The sequence below is a fragment of the Ochotona curzoniae genome, unplaced genomic scaffold, assembly GCF_017591425.1.
Source record: "Ochotona curzoniae isolate NIBS_2020 unplaced genomic scaffold, NIBS_Ocur_1.0 contig_4504, whole genome shotgun sequence".
Taxonomy (NCBI): Eukaryota; Metazoa; Chordata; class Mammalia; order Lagomorpha; family Ochotonidae; genus Ochotona; species Ochotona curzoniae.
The window spans coordinates 1,940,264-1,956,707 of record NW_024466309.1 but is presented as its reverse complement, the minus strand read 5'-3'; the positions used below and the strand labels follow the sequence as shown (position 1 = coordinate 1,956,707).

Here is a 16,444-nt window from a genome sequence, read left to right as displayed (position 1 = left end):
ATACGTAAGCATATGTTTACCTGTTGCCGCGATGTTTTTTCTTGCTTCAAGAAAGCAGAGCCTCATGACAGCATTATTGCCCTCGGTGTCAACCTGAATAGAGCAGGCTCCTCGGCAAGCCTGATCTGCCTGGAGATGGACGGAGCAGCTCTTCCCAGCACTGAGGCAACTCTGAGGCTTTGAATCTGTTAGGAAGGCAAAGCCAGGTTTCCCAAGAAATGTGAACATCTAGTTTAAAACTAGCATCTGGGAGGAACAACGGGGCCACCACCAACAAGTCTCAGACTTCTGCTGTGCATCCATAAGGCTGCCACCATTTGTTCAACCCCTGCTTGGGCTGTTCGGTTACATTTTGTTTCTCATACTCTTTACATACTTCCCTCATTTGTAAGTGAAATGTGAGTCTAATATCACTGCATTTTCAGCCTATTAATGATTAATATCAGTCCTGAAAATATTGTGATGAACTTGAAATGTAATGACTGCTTACATATATTTTAAGGGTCATTTTTAGTAATAGTATTGGTTAGAATTGCTGTGGAGAAGATGCTTTCAATTGTACTTCAATTGTCTGATTACATAATCTACAGAATTTATTAGCAAATATTGGGATTATTATTCTTGAATGAATTAATAGATTGTATAAAGTTGTGGAAAAATCTTACAGAGATATCTTCAAAATCTCAAGTGAAAAATTTATAGCAACATCTTTCACGTCCTTCAAAGAATTGCTGTTATCAACTTTTCTCCCTCGTGTCTCTTTGCATTTCATGGAAACCACAGTTTAATCATGGGAAGAACAAGATGGAACTCTTCTGAGGGTCAGTGTACATGCAATAGACATCAGCCCTCTCGCTTGAAGAATTGGCAGTTAAGCAATCCAGTGGTTTCCTTAACTTTTCACAAAATTAACGTCAAATCAAGTCTCTTTGGGTATGTGCAATTGAGACAATAGTATCTTGCTAGAGCAGAAGGAATGGCATATTCATTACCCGCATAAATAGTATAAGAAAAAAAAACTTTAGAATCTAAGGAAACTAAAATAAATTATAGAAGTCAAAGCATTTTGCTTAAGTATAAAATATTCACAAGCTCTGCTAAACCCATAAAATACAATACACTCACATCTATAAATATACGCACATCTAATGCTCCTTGCAACTTTCTGAGGCAAGGAATAATTTAAGATATCCAGGTGGCATAGTATTTACTGCATGCTCTAGTTTGAGCCTGAATAGCCTATTAAGTGACCAGAAGTAACCCATTTTCCTACTGAGGGGTATCCAAGGTTCCCTTAAAAGCAATTTGGCAAGATTTGTTGGCAAAATCTAAACTAGATAAAAATGAGGGACTGGCTTTTGCTCTCAGTAACCCAGAAATGCTGATGCTGCAGAAAGAGAAGCAGTGGCACAAGACAGAGAATTTACCAAGCTGAATAGATCTCAAGCTCCTTGTTAGTCACTTTGACGAGACAACAACATCCTAACCCTTTGCGCTTATTGCCAATCATCTATAATTTAGGAGCCGGATCCACCAGACATATGCATAAAAGAGGTCTCCTGACGTCTGACTGGGCTGTGCTATCTCAATTTCAAACTTGCACTCACCTGACTGTGATTTGACCAGCGTCTGGTACTCTGGGTGGAGGACATGGCGAGCATTCTCAGTGCTATTGTTCCACAGAACAATTTCTCCATCATAACTTCCTACATGTGCCAGGATGCAGGATGTAAACAGCAAATACATGCAACAATAATTAGAAAAATGTCAGTATAAATGTATCTTAACTAGAATCTCACATGTAATAGGCACTCTTTTAATACTTTGGGAGACATGGGTAATAAACTAGGTTTAAATATATGCATATGTATATTATTGGCAAGGCAGATTTGTGTAGAGAAGGAGAGACAGAAAGATGTTCCATCAACTGGTTCATTCCCCTAATGGCCACAACAGCAGGAGCTGATGCGATCCAAAGCCTGGAGCCAGGAGCTCTTCCAGGTCTCCCACAAGGGGGAAGAGCTCCAAGGTTTTGGGCAGTCCTCGACTACTTTCCCAGGCCACAAGCAGTGAGCTGGATGGGAAATGCATCAGCCGGGACATGAACCAGCACCCATATGGGATTCCACACTTAGAGGTGGAGAATTAGCCGATTGAGCTATTGCACCAGGCCCAATAACTAGGCTTTTTGTTTCAGAGTTTTATAATCTTCACAGAATAATTTATGTACATGTGTATAAATTACCGTGTTCCCCTTTTATTTCATAGTTTTAAGAAAAGCATTTGGAATAAAGGTTTTGCAATTAGACACTTGATTTTGAGTCCTGGTTCTGCCATTATTAGCTCTGCAACCTTGGACATGATCTTTAAAAGTATTGGCTGCATTGATTTCCTCATTTCTATAGCAGAGTGGAAAACTCTGTCTCATAGGATTACTTGAAAGAATGAAAAGCACTTGGAATAGTACTAGCATAAGCCCTGAAAGAATGTTTAATAATCACCATACTATATTTTTACTTAATGAGAACAAGTAAATCAAGCTCTAGGTTTCTGTTCCTGGAATCTCTGTAAGTGTGTGAAGTGTGTGTGTGTGTGTGTGTGTGTGTGTGTGTGTGTGTATTTTCTCTCAAATCCTTCACCCTATATTCTTTATTGATTAATGATTTCTACAATCCTAAAAATCCCCCACAGAAAGTCCTTTGTTATTGCTCTTTGCAGAACAGAAATAATTCCCACTGGGGAAGCCGGTCCTGAGAGCAGCAATGCCAATGCCCAGAGTTCTGTTCCCAGCGGCTCAGTGGGTGCAGCTTGCTACCATGCTCAAGCAATAACAAACGCAAAGTAAGGAAGACCTGGCTGTCAGTGGGATGTGCACACAGTGACATTCTTGGAATTTGGAAAGGAAAAAAACGCATTCTAGACTACAGAATATCTTGGAGAAAGCAACCTGTTTAGCTCACAACTCAGCAGACATTGGTGCAAGTCAGCTGTCTACTCTTGGGGTCCCCATCTTCTCCTCCTTATGAATTCAAGATGTTTCTTTGCAATGTGATTGACCAAACATTTTCACATAGGATTGATGAAAATTAATGAAAAAATTATCTATCCATCTATGCAATGGTGTTTTACATTTTCACAATATCAACCACATAGCTTGTGATCCTTCCAGCAGTGACGGGCCTACAGCGGCTGTGAAGGAAATTCAGCTACAGAATAGACCCTTTCATAAAGAAATCATGGAGATCCTAGAAAATAGTAAACTTGCTAGATGGGCCAACCTCACACAATTAATACTGGATAGATGTCCTGATGATAACATTTTTCATTCTTATATATAAAAGGAATCAGCCTGTCAAAACTCAGACTCTACACTTTCATAGAATTCTGCAATCTGTTTTATGAATTTATTTCTTTGACCAGAAATAATATAGCAATTTTTAAAGTTATTATATTTTAAAGTTATATTTTTAAAGTTATTATATTTTAAAGTTATGTCACATCAAAGCATGCTGATGAATCATTTGGAGGGCCTTATTTTTCTGAGTTTGTGAGGATACTCTTTAACCCATACTGTCAGGACAAAACTACACAAAGGATTCCCAGACTCCCAATATGAAATGTCTGAGTAATACCAAGGTGTCACTGCCAGCAAACCATGCAAATAGTGACCCTGAAAATGGGTCATACCCAAAACTTAATGGTTGTTGAGGCGCATACCGCTTGCCCAGCACTGTGTGAAGGCTTTACACAGACAAGCTGCATTGAAAACCAAAATTTAGATGCATTATGTTTTGTCGGAGAAAAATATGATTCAGAGTTTAGAAAACCTGCCCAGTATTGCGCAGTGACAAGTAGTCGAACCAGGAGTGATTCGAACCAAAGAATCAGACAGATGATCGTAATAACCACTAATGCCTTGCCCCAGGATCCAAGGAGCAGTAGGTACCATAACTGGTTTTTACAAAAATATACTCATTTTTTTCAGTTGAGCAAAGGCTTTTGTAAAGGGTGATGAACTCAGTGAAACAGCTTCCCTCCCCCACACTCCAATGTTCACATGGAGGTCCCGTTCACCTGTAGCCAGGATTTGTGGGGGTGAAAACGCAGCACAAAGAATGTCACCCTGATGTTGTACTCCTCCTTTCCATTCTTCTGGCTCGATGAAAAATTGCTTGAAGTTCTGGCGAAACACAGTAATAGCTCTAGTGCAAAAGAATATGGAGTTTAACTGTTACACTAGAAGTGCTGCAGGTATTGAGTGGCCATTGCCCGTTTGGGTGGTGTAACCTGTCCGATGTTATCTGACCTGTCAGCAGTAATACTGAGCTTCTCATACAGAGAATGTCTGTATGAGATGTCTTTGAAATTCTCTTGTTTGATTCCTTGGTAAATCATGAGTATTTAACAATAGAAATTTACCTTTTCACAGTCACTGATATCAACATATATTCATCAAACATAGATGAATTCTTCAACACCAACACTATAAAGCAAAGTCCTAACATGAAACTCTGCAACCACTAAGACTTTTGGCATAGTTAAAATCGCTGGTGGAAAGGTGGGGATGGTCTGTGAACAAATAATGCTTTGGAGTTAAAACAAACATTAAGTTTTCAAAACATTTAACACATCAACATTCCCTGTGTTACTGCCCTGGCTTAATTAAAACTACAGAGTTTAACCTGTTGGTGTCTGCAGCATCTTACAGAAGGAAATTTGTGTCAGACACTTGGCAAGCACTGCTCTAAAGACATAAGACACAATATACGAACATTTTAAGCAGAAAAAAAATGATTTGAGAGAGGTCAGTGCCTTGGGGCACTGATGATGAATTAGAGGATAGGCCAGGATGGATAGAAAATGAAATTCCTGGGGTTTGGTGGGAAAGGGAAGAACAGATATTAAATTGTGCCAGGCATAAATGCCAACACGTTTCCAGTTGAAATTTCAAGCCTTGTCTTCCAGGATGTGATAACCCTGTCTCTCTTTTTAGGATGACTCACATCTCAAATGAGCACCTGTAACCAATTGTTTGTTGCCTTTCTGCTTACACTCACCTCATTTCCCTGCAATCTTACTTCTATCCCTTCTCTCTGAAGTCTTCCTAACTGTGCTAGCAGTATTTTACCATTCTTCCCCTCAACTCCACTTCCCATTTCCCTCAACTCCTATTCCCACTGCTTCCCTTCCTGCCTATGACCTGTCATTCTTTAGTCTACTTTCCCTCCAATATGTTCTCATGTCTTGTTCAATACATATGTTGTCCTTCCTCTGCTCATCTCTACCCACTCAAATTGACTGAATGAGACACTCTGTACCACTGTTGGTGTCAATGTCATTTCCACAAAAACAATGCAAAAAATGATCCTCTGTCATAACGTTTCCCAGTGTTGTGTAAGTTCCATGTGCCTGTTAACAGTTCTATATAAATTCCTCCATCGGCAATAGATTTTTAACATACCAGAAATTCAAATGGGCTCTTTTGCCTCCACACAGCCCACTGTCTTGAATTCCAACTTTGGGTAGCGAACCAGCCCTCCAACCCCTGATGCACTTCTCTTCACTGATCAAATCAAGTACTTAAATTCTACTTTTACCGTGTGCTACAGACTCATTCCTCCACTTTTGATATAAACGCTCTGTGACAGTGACCGAGTTAAGCATTACAACCCGTACTTGAACAACTGTGACACTCTGCTAGCCAAGTTCACTTTCTCTGGCTTCATCCTGTTAATATCCACTGATTCTATAAGAATTACTTGTTTTCTGTGTGAAAGTTCCTACTCACGGTACATAAGAGGGTAGAGAGCCAAGAGCAGAGATGACTAAATTACAAGTGACATATTATAAACACCAAACAAGTGCAGAACAATCGTCACGAAACAGCAGTAATCGTGAAGGCTGAGTTGAGAACGGACATTGGAATTGGAGCATAAAAATGGATAGAAGTGTGGGCCTGGCACTGTGGCCTAGTGGCTAAGTCCTTGTTTTGCACATGCTAGGATCCCATATTGGTACTGGTTCCTATCTCGGCTGCTCTACTTCCCTTCTGGTTCCCTGCTTGTGGCCTGCGAAGCAGTGGAAGATGGTCCAAAGCCTTGCAACCCTGAACCCGTGTCAAAGACCAGGAAGAAGCTCCTGGCTCCTGGCTTCAGCTAGGCTCAGCTCCAGCCATTGCGGCCACTTGGAGAGTGAACCAGATGATAGAAGATCTTTCTCTCTGTCTCTCCTTTCTAAATCTGACCTTCCAATAAAAAAAAAAATTTGATAGAATTTTAAAGATGACCATACACCATTTATAAAAAAACAGCACAATGAAAGATAGGTGTTAATGCCATGGTTTCAACACATTTACTGAAAAAATACAGATGTGGAAAGCTATTGTTCATGAATCCAGCATACTTTCCAAAAACTTACATTTATTTGACAGGCAGACCAGCGCAGAAATAGGGAGAGGTTCCACATGCCAGTTCACTGCTCAAATGCCCACAACACCCAGGTGGGGGCAGCCCAATGTTGGGTGTCAGAACTCACAGGTTCGCTGTAGAGTGGCAGGGGCCCAGTTATGCGGGCAGCCACGTGGGCCTCTCAGTGTGAACATTATTGGGAAGATGCGGTCGGGAAGAGAAGTGGGCTTCAACCCAGACACTGCAGTGTGAAATGTGGCTGTCGTGCTACTTGTTGGGAAATAGTTTTTCTCTTTGATTCTGTCCCTGCGTCTCAGTTATATGAGGACACAGTACAATTGAAGGAGACAGGATTACAGCAGACATCTGTGCGGCTTCCCTACAATCAAAATGCACATGTGCATTTCTCATAACTAACATGTCCATTCGTGTTTGAAGATCCCCTCATATGTGAGAATTTCACAGTATCTTTCATCAAAATAAACCTCTATTTTAACCCTGTTTTAAACAAACTTTTGAAGTATCTGAATATGGGAGTGGTCCATGAAAGCACAGATCAAATAAGGCACATCTTTATAAAAAAAATATTTTTTTGGAGATTGGGGAAAAAAGTAGTTCACTGTTGACATAAAGATAGTTGGAATATTGTTGATTGGTAAAATTGGCCTGGATTCAAGTGATACAAGATTTCAAGATAATGTTTTTCTTTCAGCAAATATTCCTAACCTTTAAAGGTAATAAGGAACTAAGTGAAACACATTTTCTTGCCCAAACCAAACAATATTCTTTTGGCTCTTTAAGTATCCTTTAAATTTCTACCAAAAACAAAATAAGCAATTAAGAAAAATGTGCTCAATCAATGTTGTATAAATATCCTTTGCTAATAAAAGGTAATAATATAATTCAATATTATTAATGAGGCATAAAAAACGAGATCATATAAATAACATGAAGGGGAGAGGGAGAAACAGAGAAAAGGTCTTCCATCTACTGGTTCACTGCCCAAATGGCTATAAAAGCCCTGCTGAGCAAGGCCAAAGCTGGAGCCGGGAGCTTCTTCCAGCTTATAAGCTGACTCTCATTCTTCCAGCTATTTCTTTTCTAATCACCAAACTATGAATGGGTTGGTTCAACAGTCCATCCTTTGCCAGCTGTAACCAGTCTGTCATCTTGCCACTTTTATTAAATGCCTCTTGATAAAAAGAATCCTTCCTTGAATTCATTCTAACATAAAGCCTTTGATTTAGAATTTATAATTCTTGAATTGACCGTTGCAAAAGTAAAATGTAATGTGACCGAGAAGGCAATTACTCAAGTTTCAATTCTGACTGAGAAATTCAAGTCCTGACAGCGTTAGGAGGAGGGAAAGGAAATGTGGGGAGTGACATCTTTTCCTATTCCGACTGCGATTTCCCCAAAGCTTCCTCCCCAAGATTGTGGAAAGCAACACTCACCAACAGAGGACACTCACGGGCGATTTTATAATATGATCCTTTCAGTTTTCTTCTGTAAGCTAACTGAAAAAGCTAATAATTGATGCACATTTCTGCTTCTGGCTTACACTATATATTCTTTTTCATTATGTTAAGAATTTAAGTTGAATCAACAGATTCATAAATCTGTGCTGCTACGATATTAGAGAATTAAACATATTCATTTTCTTGCTCTAATTACAGAGATCATTAGACCATACACTCTATGTTGATGATGGATCATGCCTGTTTCCAAGAGTGTGAGAACTCTTCTCTTTCAATGTTAGGCAAAATTGAATTATTTCTCAATATCCAGTAGAATAATGTTTTCTGTGATATCAAACAACCCTTGAAAATGTAGCTATGTGTGGCATTGTATCCTAGTCTATATGTACACTTTTTGCATTGGAAGAAAAAGATTTCCTGTGATAGACAAAAATCCCCAAAGACGTGCTATTGGCGTTTCAGATACAGAAACTGATTTACTTCCAGCTTGAAGTCATTAAGATCATAACTCTATAGTAAATAATGTCAAGCAAATTACTATTACAGCAATATTTTGTGAACTGTTGAATTTATGACCAGCATATTTTCAAAACATATCACAGTTTAATTTTCCTAGTGCTTAAAAATGCCATAGAAAAATTCCTGTTTATGATCCCTTAGTTCTTCCAGGAAAAAAAAAGGAAATAAAAACTCATTTTGCTTATATCAAAGGGGAAGAATTGCTCCTCAAGATTGACTGGGCCGTGAAAGGGTCTTTCTACACTGTTAGCTAGGAGGTACCAACAGCAGCAATGTACTCTTTCCTTCTAGGACTGTAGTTGAAAATAAGCAGAAGAGAAGACAGAATGAGATTCCTTTATAGTTGGAGGAATGTAATTTACTCTTTAAAAATGCATGGATTATAAATTTTAGGACTCTTGGAATCCAAAAACTTCTATTAAGTCTCCATATTGAATGGTGAGAGCAAAAGGGTCTAATTCCCAAAGCCAGGAAAAAGTCCTATGGCATTTTTCAAAACCGTTCATCTATATGATCTTACAATGTTTTATTCACTAAGCATTCAGTCAATTCCAACCAGAGTTTCACTCTCCAAGCTCATCAACAAGCTAATGATTTAGAATCAGTCAACATTTCTATACTCCTTTATAATTCTAATGTGAAATATTCTTTGTACCTTTGTACATTTTACATAAAACATCCATACCTCTGCCAGCCTGTAACCAGTATTGTCTTCTTTAGAACAAGGATCTGCGAAATATCCACAGCTCCATCTTGCCCAACAGTGAGTGTGTGATGACAAAACCCATTGAAGTCCCACACCTTGGAGAAAAGAGTTAAAACCACCTTTGAGATTAAGAATGAAAATACCTTTTCAATGCTTCAAAATGAGCAAGATAAAATAGGCCTGTTGTAATCACCCATGTTCATAGTCTGATCTGGGATAGATAGATTCACTCAAGACATAAAATGAAAGAAAATCCTCTGGCAATTTGAATTCGACTGCCACATTTATTACTCTTCTAACATCATGAAACACATTTTAAGGGTATTTCAAAAGCTTCATGGAAAATGAAATGCAAAAAGAAGTTCATCTTTCTGCCAAAAGCTTGAAATCCATACACAGCTTTTTCAAACAACTCCTTTTTCATGAATCTTTTGAGGACTGTTATGTGTATGAATTTCATAGTTTTCACCAAAAGTTTCTTGCTTTAAATTCTATTTTTCCATGAACCTGTAAAAGTACCCAAATACGTGCTCGTACTTGGAGACTCCTAAGCCCTTGACCTCCTGGCTGTGCAGACGGCATTCCATTTCTTACAGTTCCATTCATCATTTTTTGGTTTTTAGTTTTTCCAGCGTTGGATCTAAAAAACCACTTTCTCAGGCCAGTTTAATCAAGAGTTTTTCTTAAAGTTTCTTTAGTGGTTTCACAGTTTTGAGAGTTACATGTGCATCTTTGGGTTTATTTTCAGTGCATCTTTGGGTCTATTTTCAGTTGACTTTTGAATATAGAGATCTGACTTCTTTGTGGATTCTCTGGTCATTTATTTGCAAGTTTGTATGCCAGTGCCATGCTACTTTGTGGAATGTTTTTAAAAGTGCTGTTGTGACTCCTTCAGCTTTGTTCTTTATACTCAAGGTTGCTTATGTAATACAAAATAATCTGTTTTTTCATGCATATCTAATTTTCTGTTTCTATAAACAATGTCACTGATAATTTGGTGAAGATCACAATAAATCTATAGCTTGCTTTGGGAGCATGGGAAACTTTGTGTTTAGAAGAGAAGAGGTAACATCATAAAGAGCCACACTACAAGGCACTTTGAAACACTGATTTTCTATTTGTGGGTTCCTCTATTCATGACATAAGAATCTTATCCTGAGAATCTCATAAAGCATGTGACATAGTTTTCACCAATGAGGTTTCCCATAATGTGCTAATAAAACCTCCTGCGGGTGGTGGATGCAGAACTAGACCTGAAAGAGACACAGTTCTAAGTTACTCAGGCAGTGGGAAACGCATGGGGCATGACGAGTTCACTTTGAGAGGATGTATCAAAGGATTACTACCAGTTAACCCTACTCGCTTCTAGGAAATATTGTTCACACATTATGTAGAAAGGCCAAGTTGGCGCTACACCAACAGTAAAATGCACACACTTTTTACTGCAAAAATTGGCATCTAGAAAATCATCCTACAAAAACACTTATGTGATTAAAATTATGCATGCGAGGGGAAGCCCCAATGCCTGTTAAACTGTGTCATAAAATAAAGAATTTAAAATAAAAAAATTTAAATTTATATGCATTGTCTGTAAATGTTATAAATTTGTACAATCCTAATTTTCCATTAGTAAAGAACTGAGCATAATGATAGTAATATCCATGCAGTAGCACAGATTGTAGACACTTAAAAAATGAATTATTTTCAAGCTTCTAGACTATTTCCAAATTCCAACAAGTATGAAACCTTGAGTCAATTGCTTTACATCTTTAGGATTCAATTTCCTCGTCTGCAAAAACAAGATATTACAAGCGCCAATTTGGGAAAACATATTTGGTTTATGCATACATATGCACTTGCCAGAAGCCTGTGCTGTGGCTTGGTGGGGAGAGCCTGTGCTTGCAATGTCAGCATCCCTTGTTTGTGTTCTGGCTGCTCCACTTCCAATCCAGTTCCCCACAAACAGCCTGGGAAAAGCAACGAAAGACGGTCCAAGTGTTTGGACCCCTGGGAGATGGGGATGAAGCCCCTGGACCCTGGCTTCTGTCTTTGGTCTGGCTCAGGCGTGGTTGTGGCAGCCATCTGTGGTGAAAACCAGTAGATGGAAAATCTTTCTTCTCTGTCTCTGTCTCTCTCTCTCTCTCTTTCATTTTTTCTCCCTCTCTCTCATTCTCTCTCCCTCACTCTCTTTCTGTGTGTGTTTTTCTCCCTCACTCTCTAACTCTGATGTTCAAATCTTAAAAATAGAAGTCTCACTTGTCATTCATCCCTCATCCAAGTGTTTGAATTCAAACCCCCACTGTGTTCCAAGTTGCAGATTCCTGCTGGAGTGTGCCCTGCCAGGCAGTGAAGGATGACACACATACTGGACTCCTTGCCACCACGTAAGTGACCTGGGTTCAATCCCCCGCTCCTGGGTCAGGCTGGTCACCTCCATGGGGTGCGGACATTTGCAGAATAAACCATTAGATGGATGCTTTCTCTCTGTGTGTCTTTGTGTCTCTATTTTTTCTGTCTCTCTCCATCCCTCCCCCATCTTTCTGCTTCTCAAATAAACTAAATAAACATATTTTTAAAGTACCAACCTCTAACCTCATAAGTGGTAAATGTGTGTGTATGTATGTGCATGTGTGCATAAGTGTGAGTGTGTGTGTGTGTGTGTGTGTGTGTGTAAGGCACGTTCAATAATGTTTGGATGATGGAAAGGTACAATAAAGTTAGATAAATTTAGTCTTATTATTTTTTTTATATTTTCATAGGAAGCAATGCCCAAGGCATAAAAATGCAATATATAGAACAGAACATAGAGTGGATGGCCAGTAAGAAATAAACCACATTGATAGGCTAGAATGGTGCAAAAGAAAGCGGCACTACTGAGAGTCTCAGACGGGGAGCCAGGAACAGGGATGAGAAAGAGATTTCCTTCTCACTGCATTTCTCTCTTTTTTATTTCATAATTTTATGGTATGCATATTAATTATTTAAAATACTCATCTGAAAGCAGAATCCTCATAACCATGATAAATAGAGCAATAATTTTTAAGTCTTTGATTACATAGGTACTTATTCTGGATGCAGAATTATAAATCATGTTGGAAAATATCAGTCTTCTTGTTTCCAACAGAACAAAGTCAGAGCAGCTGAGCCCTGACTTACCTCTTACGCAGAGCTGGCCGGATTGCAGGTTTGTGTTGTGCTGCTGTGATAAAGCTAAGCGTACCTTTAGGAGTGGTGATTCACTATTAAACCCACACAACTTCTAAGATATCATGGCAGTGCATGTGCTTGTCACCCGAGTCACTGTTCTCCCCTAAATACCCCTCTTACCAAGAGAACTTACATCTTTAAAGACCTGACTTTTGATGGCCTCTGGTTTGGGGAATAAGTGGTCTGAATATCTTTCATGTGCTACAGCTAATGTCTTACTGAAGCTATGTGCTCCAGTAGACCTGAAGGTCCTGCCAAGTCACTGAGTTGGGACCATTTTGGCAATATCTATAAGTCTGCCTGAGCCTAAACTCTGTAACTGGTCACTTTCCAAGAAAGAGCTAAGTGGCCCTTGATTGAGGCTGCATTGCTCAATTCAGTCTCTTACTGTGGGATCGCTGGCTGAGGCGGACTTCCTCAATTTGTCTAAATCAGTGTTAGATACTCCAGGCCAGTTTTCTTTTTATTTCATCTGTACTACTGGGATTGGGGTCATTGGGGACTCTCCACCCATCTAGCCAGCTCTCCTCTAAACCAGTTTGTTTAACCCCAAGTTGACAGTCCATAAGTCACTCTGTTAGCAGAGGCCAAACTCTGCTGATTGGAGAATTCTGACCTCATCCCACTCTGGCAGCTGTTACAGCATGATGGCCGCCCATTGGGACTCCCTCTGAACGCCCATAATGTTCTAACTAACTACCTCAGGAGGTCCCACTGTGATCCTGTCCAGAACACAACATGTACCCTTTCACGGAAGACAGTCAGATACCTCTCCGATGCCAGTGAATAGACTTGAGAACCATCCAGAACATACGCAACAAACTACCTGTGCTGCCTCAAAGTGTCTCCTGTCATCTCCCCAGACAGAGATGTTCATGACGGCTGGGTGTTGGCAGAAGAGTCACAGGTAAGCATCAGGCTATGCTTGAAAATGCAATCACTCTCCAACCAGAATAGATGAATAACAGTTCAAAATAAGAAACTGGGAGCAAGAAGCAGTGCTAGTCTAGGATGAAGAAGAAATAAAGTTGTGGTTGTTCCTTCCACCATTCTTCTTCCCCCACATGATTTCACAAAACAAAAATGCCAGTTATCAAAGCAACTTGCTTTTAAACACTCATTTTCTGAAAAAAAAAATGCATCTACACCTTCTTTAGTTTCTATAAGTTGTCCCGAGTTCTCATGTCATAAATTTAGAAAAAAGAAAACTAGAGACATTAGCTGAAGCCTCCTGTTCCCTGAAGGAGTCCCCTATTCAGCATGTGGAAAGGGCTTTCTAAAATAAGTCAGCCAAGTTATGCTTTTGTCCTGAATAATTTATTCAGAAAAATCATGTATTCATTTTCCATAGAGCTTTACTTTCCTGGCAGCTTTGTTATGAGATAGTTGAAGTTATTTGAGCCGTATCTCTTCTCATCTGCATCTCGTAAGGCCAAAAAGGCAGAACATGTGCCTCTCTGGCTGCGACAACGCACGCAGGCGTTCAGCCTCCACATCTCTGGATGGGAAAAGCATTACTATATTCGCACCTTCACAGTCCCATCTGTGCTGCCAGTCAAAAGCCGGGTCTCATTTGCATCAAGGGCCATAGAGCTGATTTCTGCATTGCCATGGCAACTGGTAAACTGTTTGATTTTCTGCCCAGTGTCTATCATCCAGAAGGAAACGGTGGACCCCGCATCAGAGCTGATTACCTAAGAGAAAATGACATGATAGAGACAAGAAATACAGTCTTAGGATCAGCTATTTTTATTTTAACAAAAATATCTAACCTGTGCCTCTCTGTTACCCAGATTCCCCCAGTAGTGAGTGACATTTTTGCAATGTATTTTGTTCCCTTTTGTTAAGTCAAAACCATTTCAATTTCTAAGCCATGATCCTGTTTATCAGAAAAGATGGAATTTGCTTGCCTTCTCCACTATTCAGTTTAGCATCCAGAGGCCATCCTGAAATCGAGTCCTACTGCCAGCAAACATATAAATCTTTCACATTTAGGTAAGAAAGCTGATTTTCCTATTGCATTGTGCTGACACTACTTGAAGAAGCTTCCATTTAGCACTCAGAAAGGAGTACTGCCAGCCATTATGAGAAAAAGTTAATTTCAACAAATTACTAAAGTCATTGCTTTTAAAGCCATTAGTCTCTCACTTTCCCTTTTCTCAAGGTGCTATGCATAATTTTACAGCTTAACGTAATTATTGATGGGTCTCTAAAGACAAAGATTGCAGTTTAAATATAACTCCACAAATCACTTCAAGGAAAGGCAACAAAACAGATGCCAGAAGGGCTAGGATTACATACCACAGTCTGAAAATGAGACATTTTATACCAACAAGTAGATTACTGATTTCAGCTTTAAATGATTAGGAGTCCTTTAAGGGATTTATAGATGTAAAGCCCCTGGCTATTATCACTTCAGAGACCAAAACAATGGGAGAGAAATAATAGACAATAGGTAATCTTCAAACATTTCGTTTTCTATGTAAGAACTGACCTTCATTGCATAACTTAATTTTCTATAGGAATGTGTTGCGTTTGAGTGCAGCATTTTCTTAATGCAACAGGTTGACATCAGACATCCTCAACTGACATAGAGTCATTCACTCATCTACTCTACAGCCACATTGAATGCTCACTCTGTGCCAGGCTCTGGAATGGCACACCAAGCAACCTTTGATTTCCAAGAGCCTATGATCTAGACCTACACATTAAAACAACCTGAGGAGCTAGCATTGTGGTGCAGTGGACTAAGCAACTGCTTCTCATGCCAACATGATGTAGGGGTGCTGGTTCGAGTCCTGGCTGCTCCACTTCTGATCTCGCTGCTAATGTGGTTGGTTTTTAAAGACACCTCTAGCACCAGTGTGGAGGACAAATAGGCATGGGGAAGGCCAGATGGAGGTTGCTATAATAATCCTGGTAGATTATTCTCATCTGACACAGCGGTTTCAATGTAAAAAGGAAAAAGATTGAAAAAGTTATGCCCTAGTAATATTTGTGTCTCAGACAGAACTACTCGCAAGCATGTAAGCTGTGGAAACTCCTATTTTATCCTGAATTTAGCAGTCCTGGTGAAACAATTTCATAGATAATACAAAACTATATTTATGCTACACATTTTCTATCAGTGAAATCAATATTTTATTATTATGGTTAAGCTATGATATAATTTCTAAGACAAGTGACCTGAAGCTTTTCATTAAAGTGATGTTGTACTTTAAATATCACTGCGTGTCTGTGGTTTTGTTGGTGTGGCACAGATGGTGGTGGAGGGTATGGAAACGCGGCAGCAGTACACCTGGGTTGAAGGGCACGCTCTTTACCGACCAGTTCCTGGCCTTGGTCCCTGAAGTCAGGGCTTAGCTACTCTAAGCATCAATTTCTTCACCTGTGAGCCAGAGGTAATCATCCCAACTGCCTTCCCCCACTCTTACAAGCCGGCAGTTGTAGGGCACTTAGCACAGTGTGTGGCAAAGCCCTAAGTAAGCCTCCAGAGTCAGCTGATGTTATTCTTCTGCTTTATTTGTCTGACTTCCTGTCTGGATCATGACTGATTTTCAGATTCAAATGATTAAAATCAATTTAAGAAAAGTAATAATCTTGCATTCTTCCAACCATGACAGAGAATGTAAATAATTATAGCTCTAGAAAATAAATTCCAGATATTCTTTGAATTTCCAAATTATACCTGTGAATTTTTCACGTAACTGTTTGGCAATTTTGATTATATTCATTAGGAAACAGAACCATGAAAATGCATAATTTTCGAAGCATGTTTTAAAATCTTGATAGTGTCTCCTAAGAAAAGTTTAAAAGTTATGAAAGATTTTATTTTTCAGTTAAAAAAAATATTGGTTGTGCAACTATCATGAACTAGGTATTTCAACACTAAAAGATTTCCCTAACAGAAATCAAGAAGACAGAAATAAAATAAAATAAGGCTGTATTTAAAGGAAAGATCTGCTTACTTGTTCAAAGACCGGTGTCACCCATGTTACAAGGGGCCTCATGCATCATCTGCCTTGTGTCTAACACACACACAACATGAAATCACTAACAGTCCCTGTTCCCAGCTTGCATGTTCTCTCCCCAGCTGTCTGGCTGTGCCCCAACACACTGCTCATTGC

At 39.3% G+C, this 16,444-nt stretch overlaps 1 protein-coding gene across 1 annotated transcript in view; it reads right to left on the bottom strand.

Annotated features, from left to right (window-relative positions):
- Positions 1-16,444, bottom strand: part of WDR49 (WD repeat domain 49) — a 94,883-nt gene that overhangs the window by 32,868 nt on the left and 45,571 nt on the right. The window contains exons 8-12 of the mRNA XM_040986387.1: positions 13,847-14,011; positions 9,090-9,205; positions 4,075-4,202; positions 1,608-1,706; positions 21-185 (exon numbers count right to left, since the gene is read on the bottom strand). Coding sequence (XP_040842321.1) covers positions 21-185; positions 1,608-1,706; positions 4,075-4,202; positions 9,090-9,205; positions 13,847-14,011 — 673 coding nt within the window. The remainder of the gene's footprint in view (positions 1-20; positions 186-1,607; positions 1,707-4,074; positions 4,203-9,089; positions 9,206-13,846; positions 14,012-16,444) is intronic.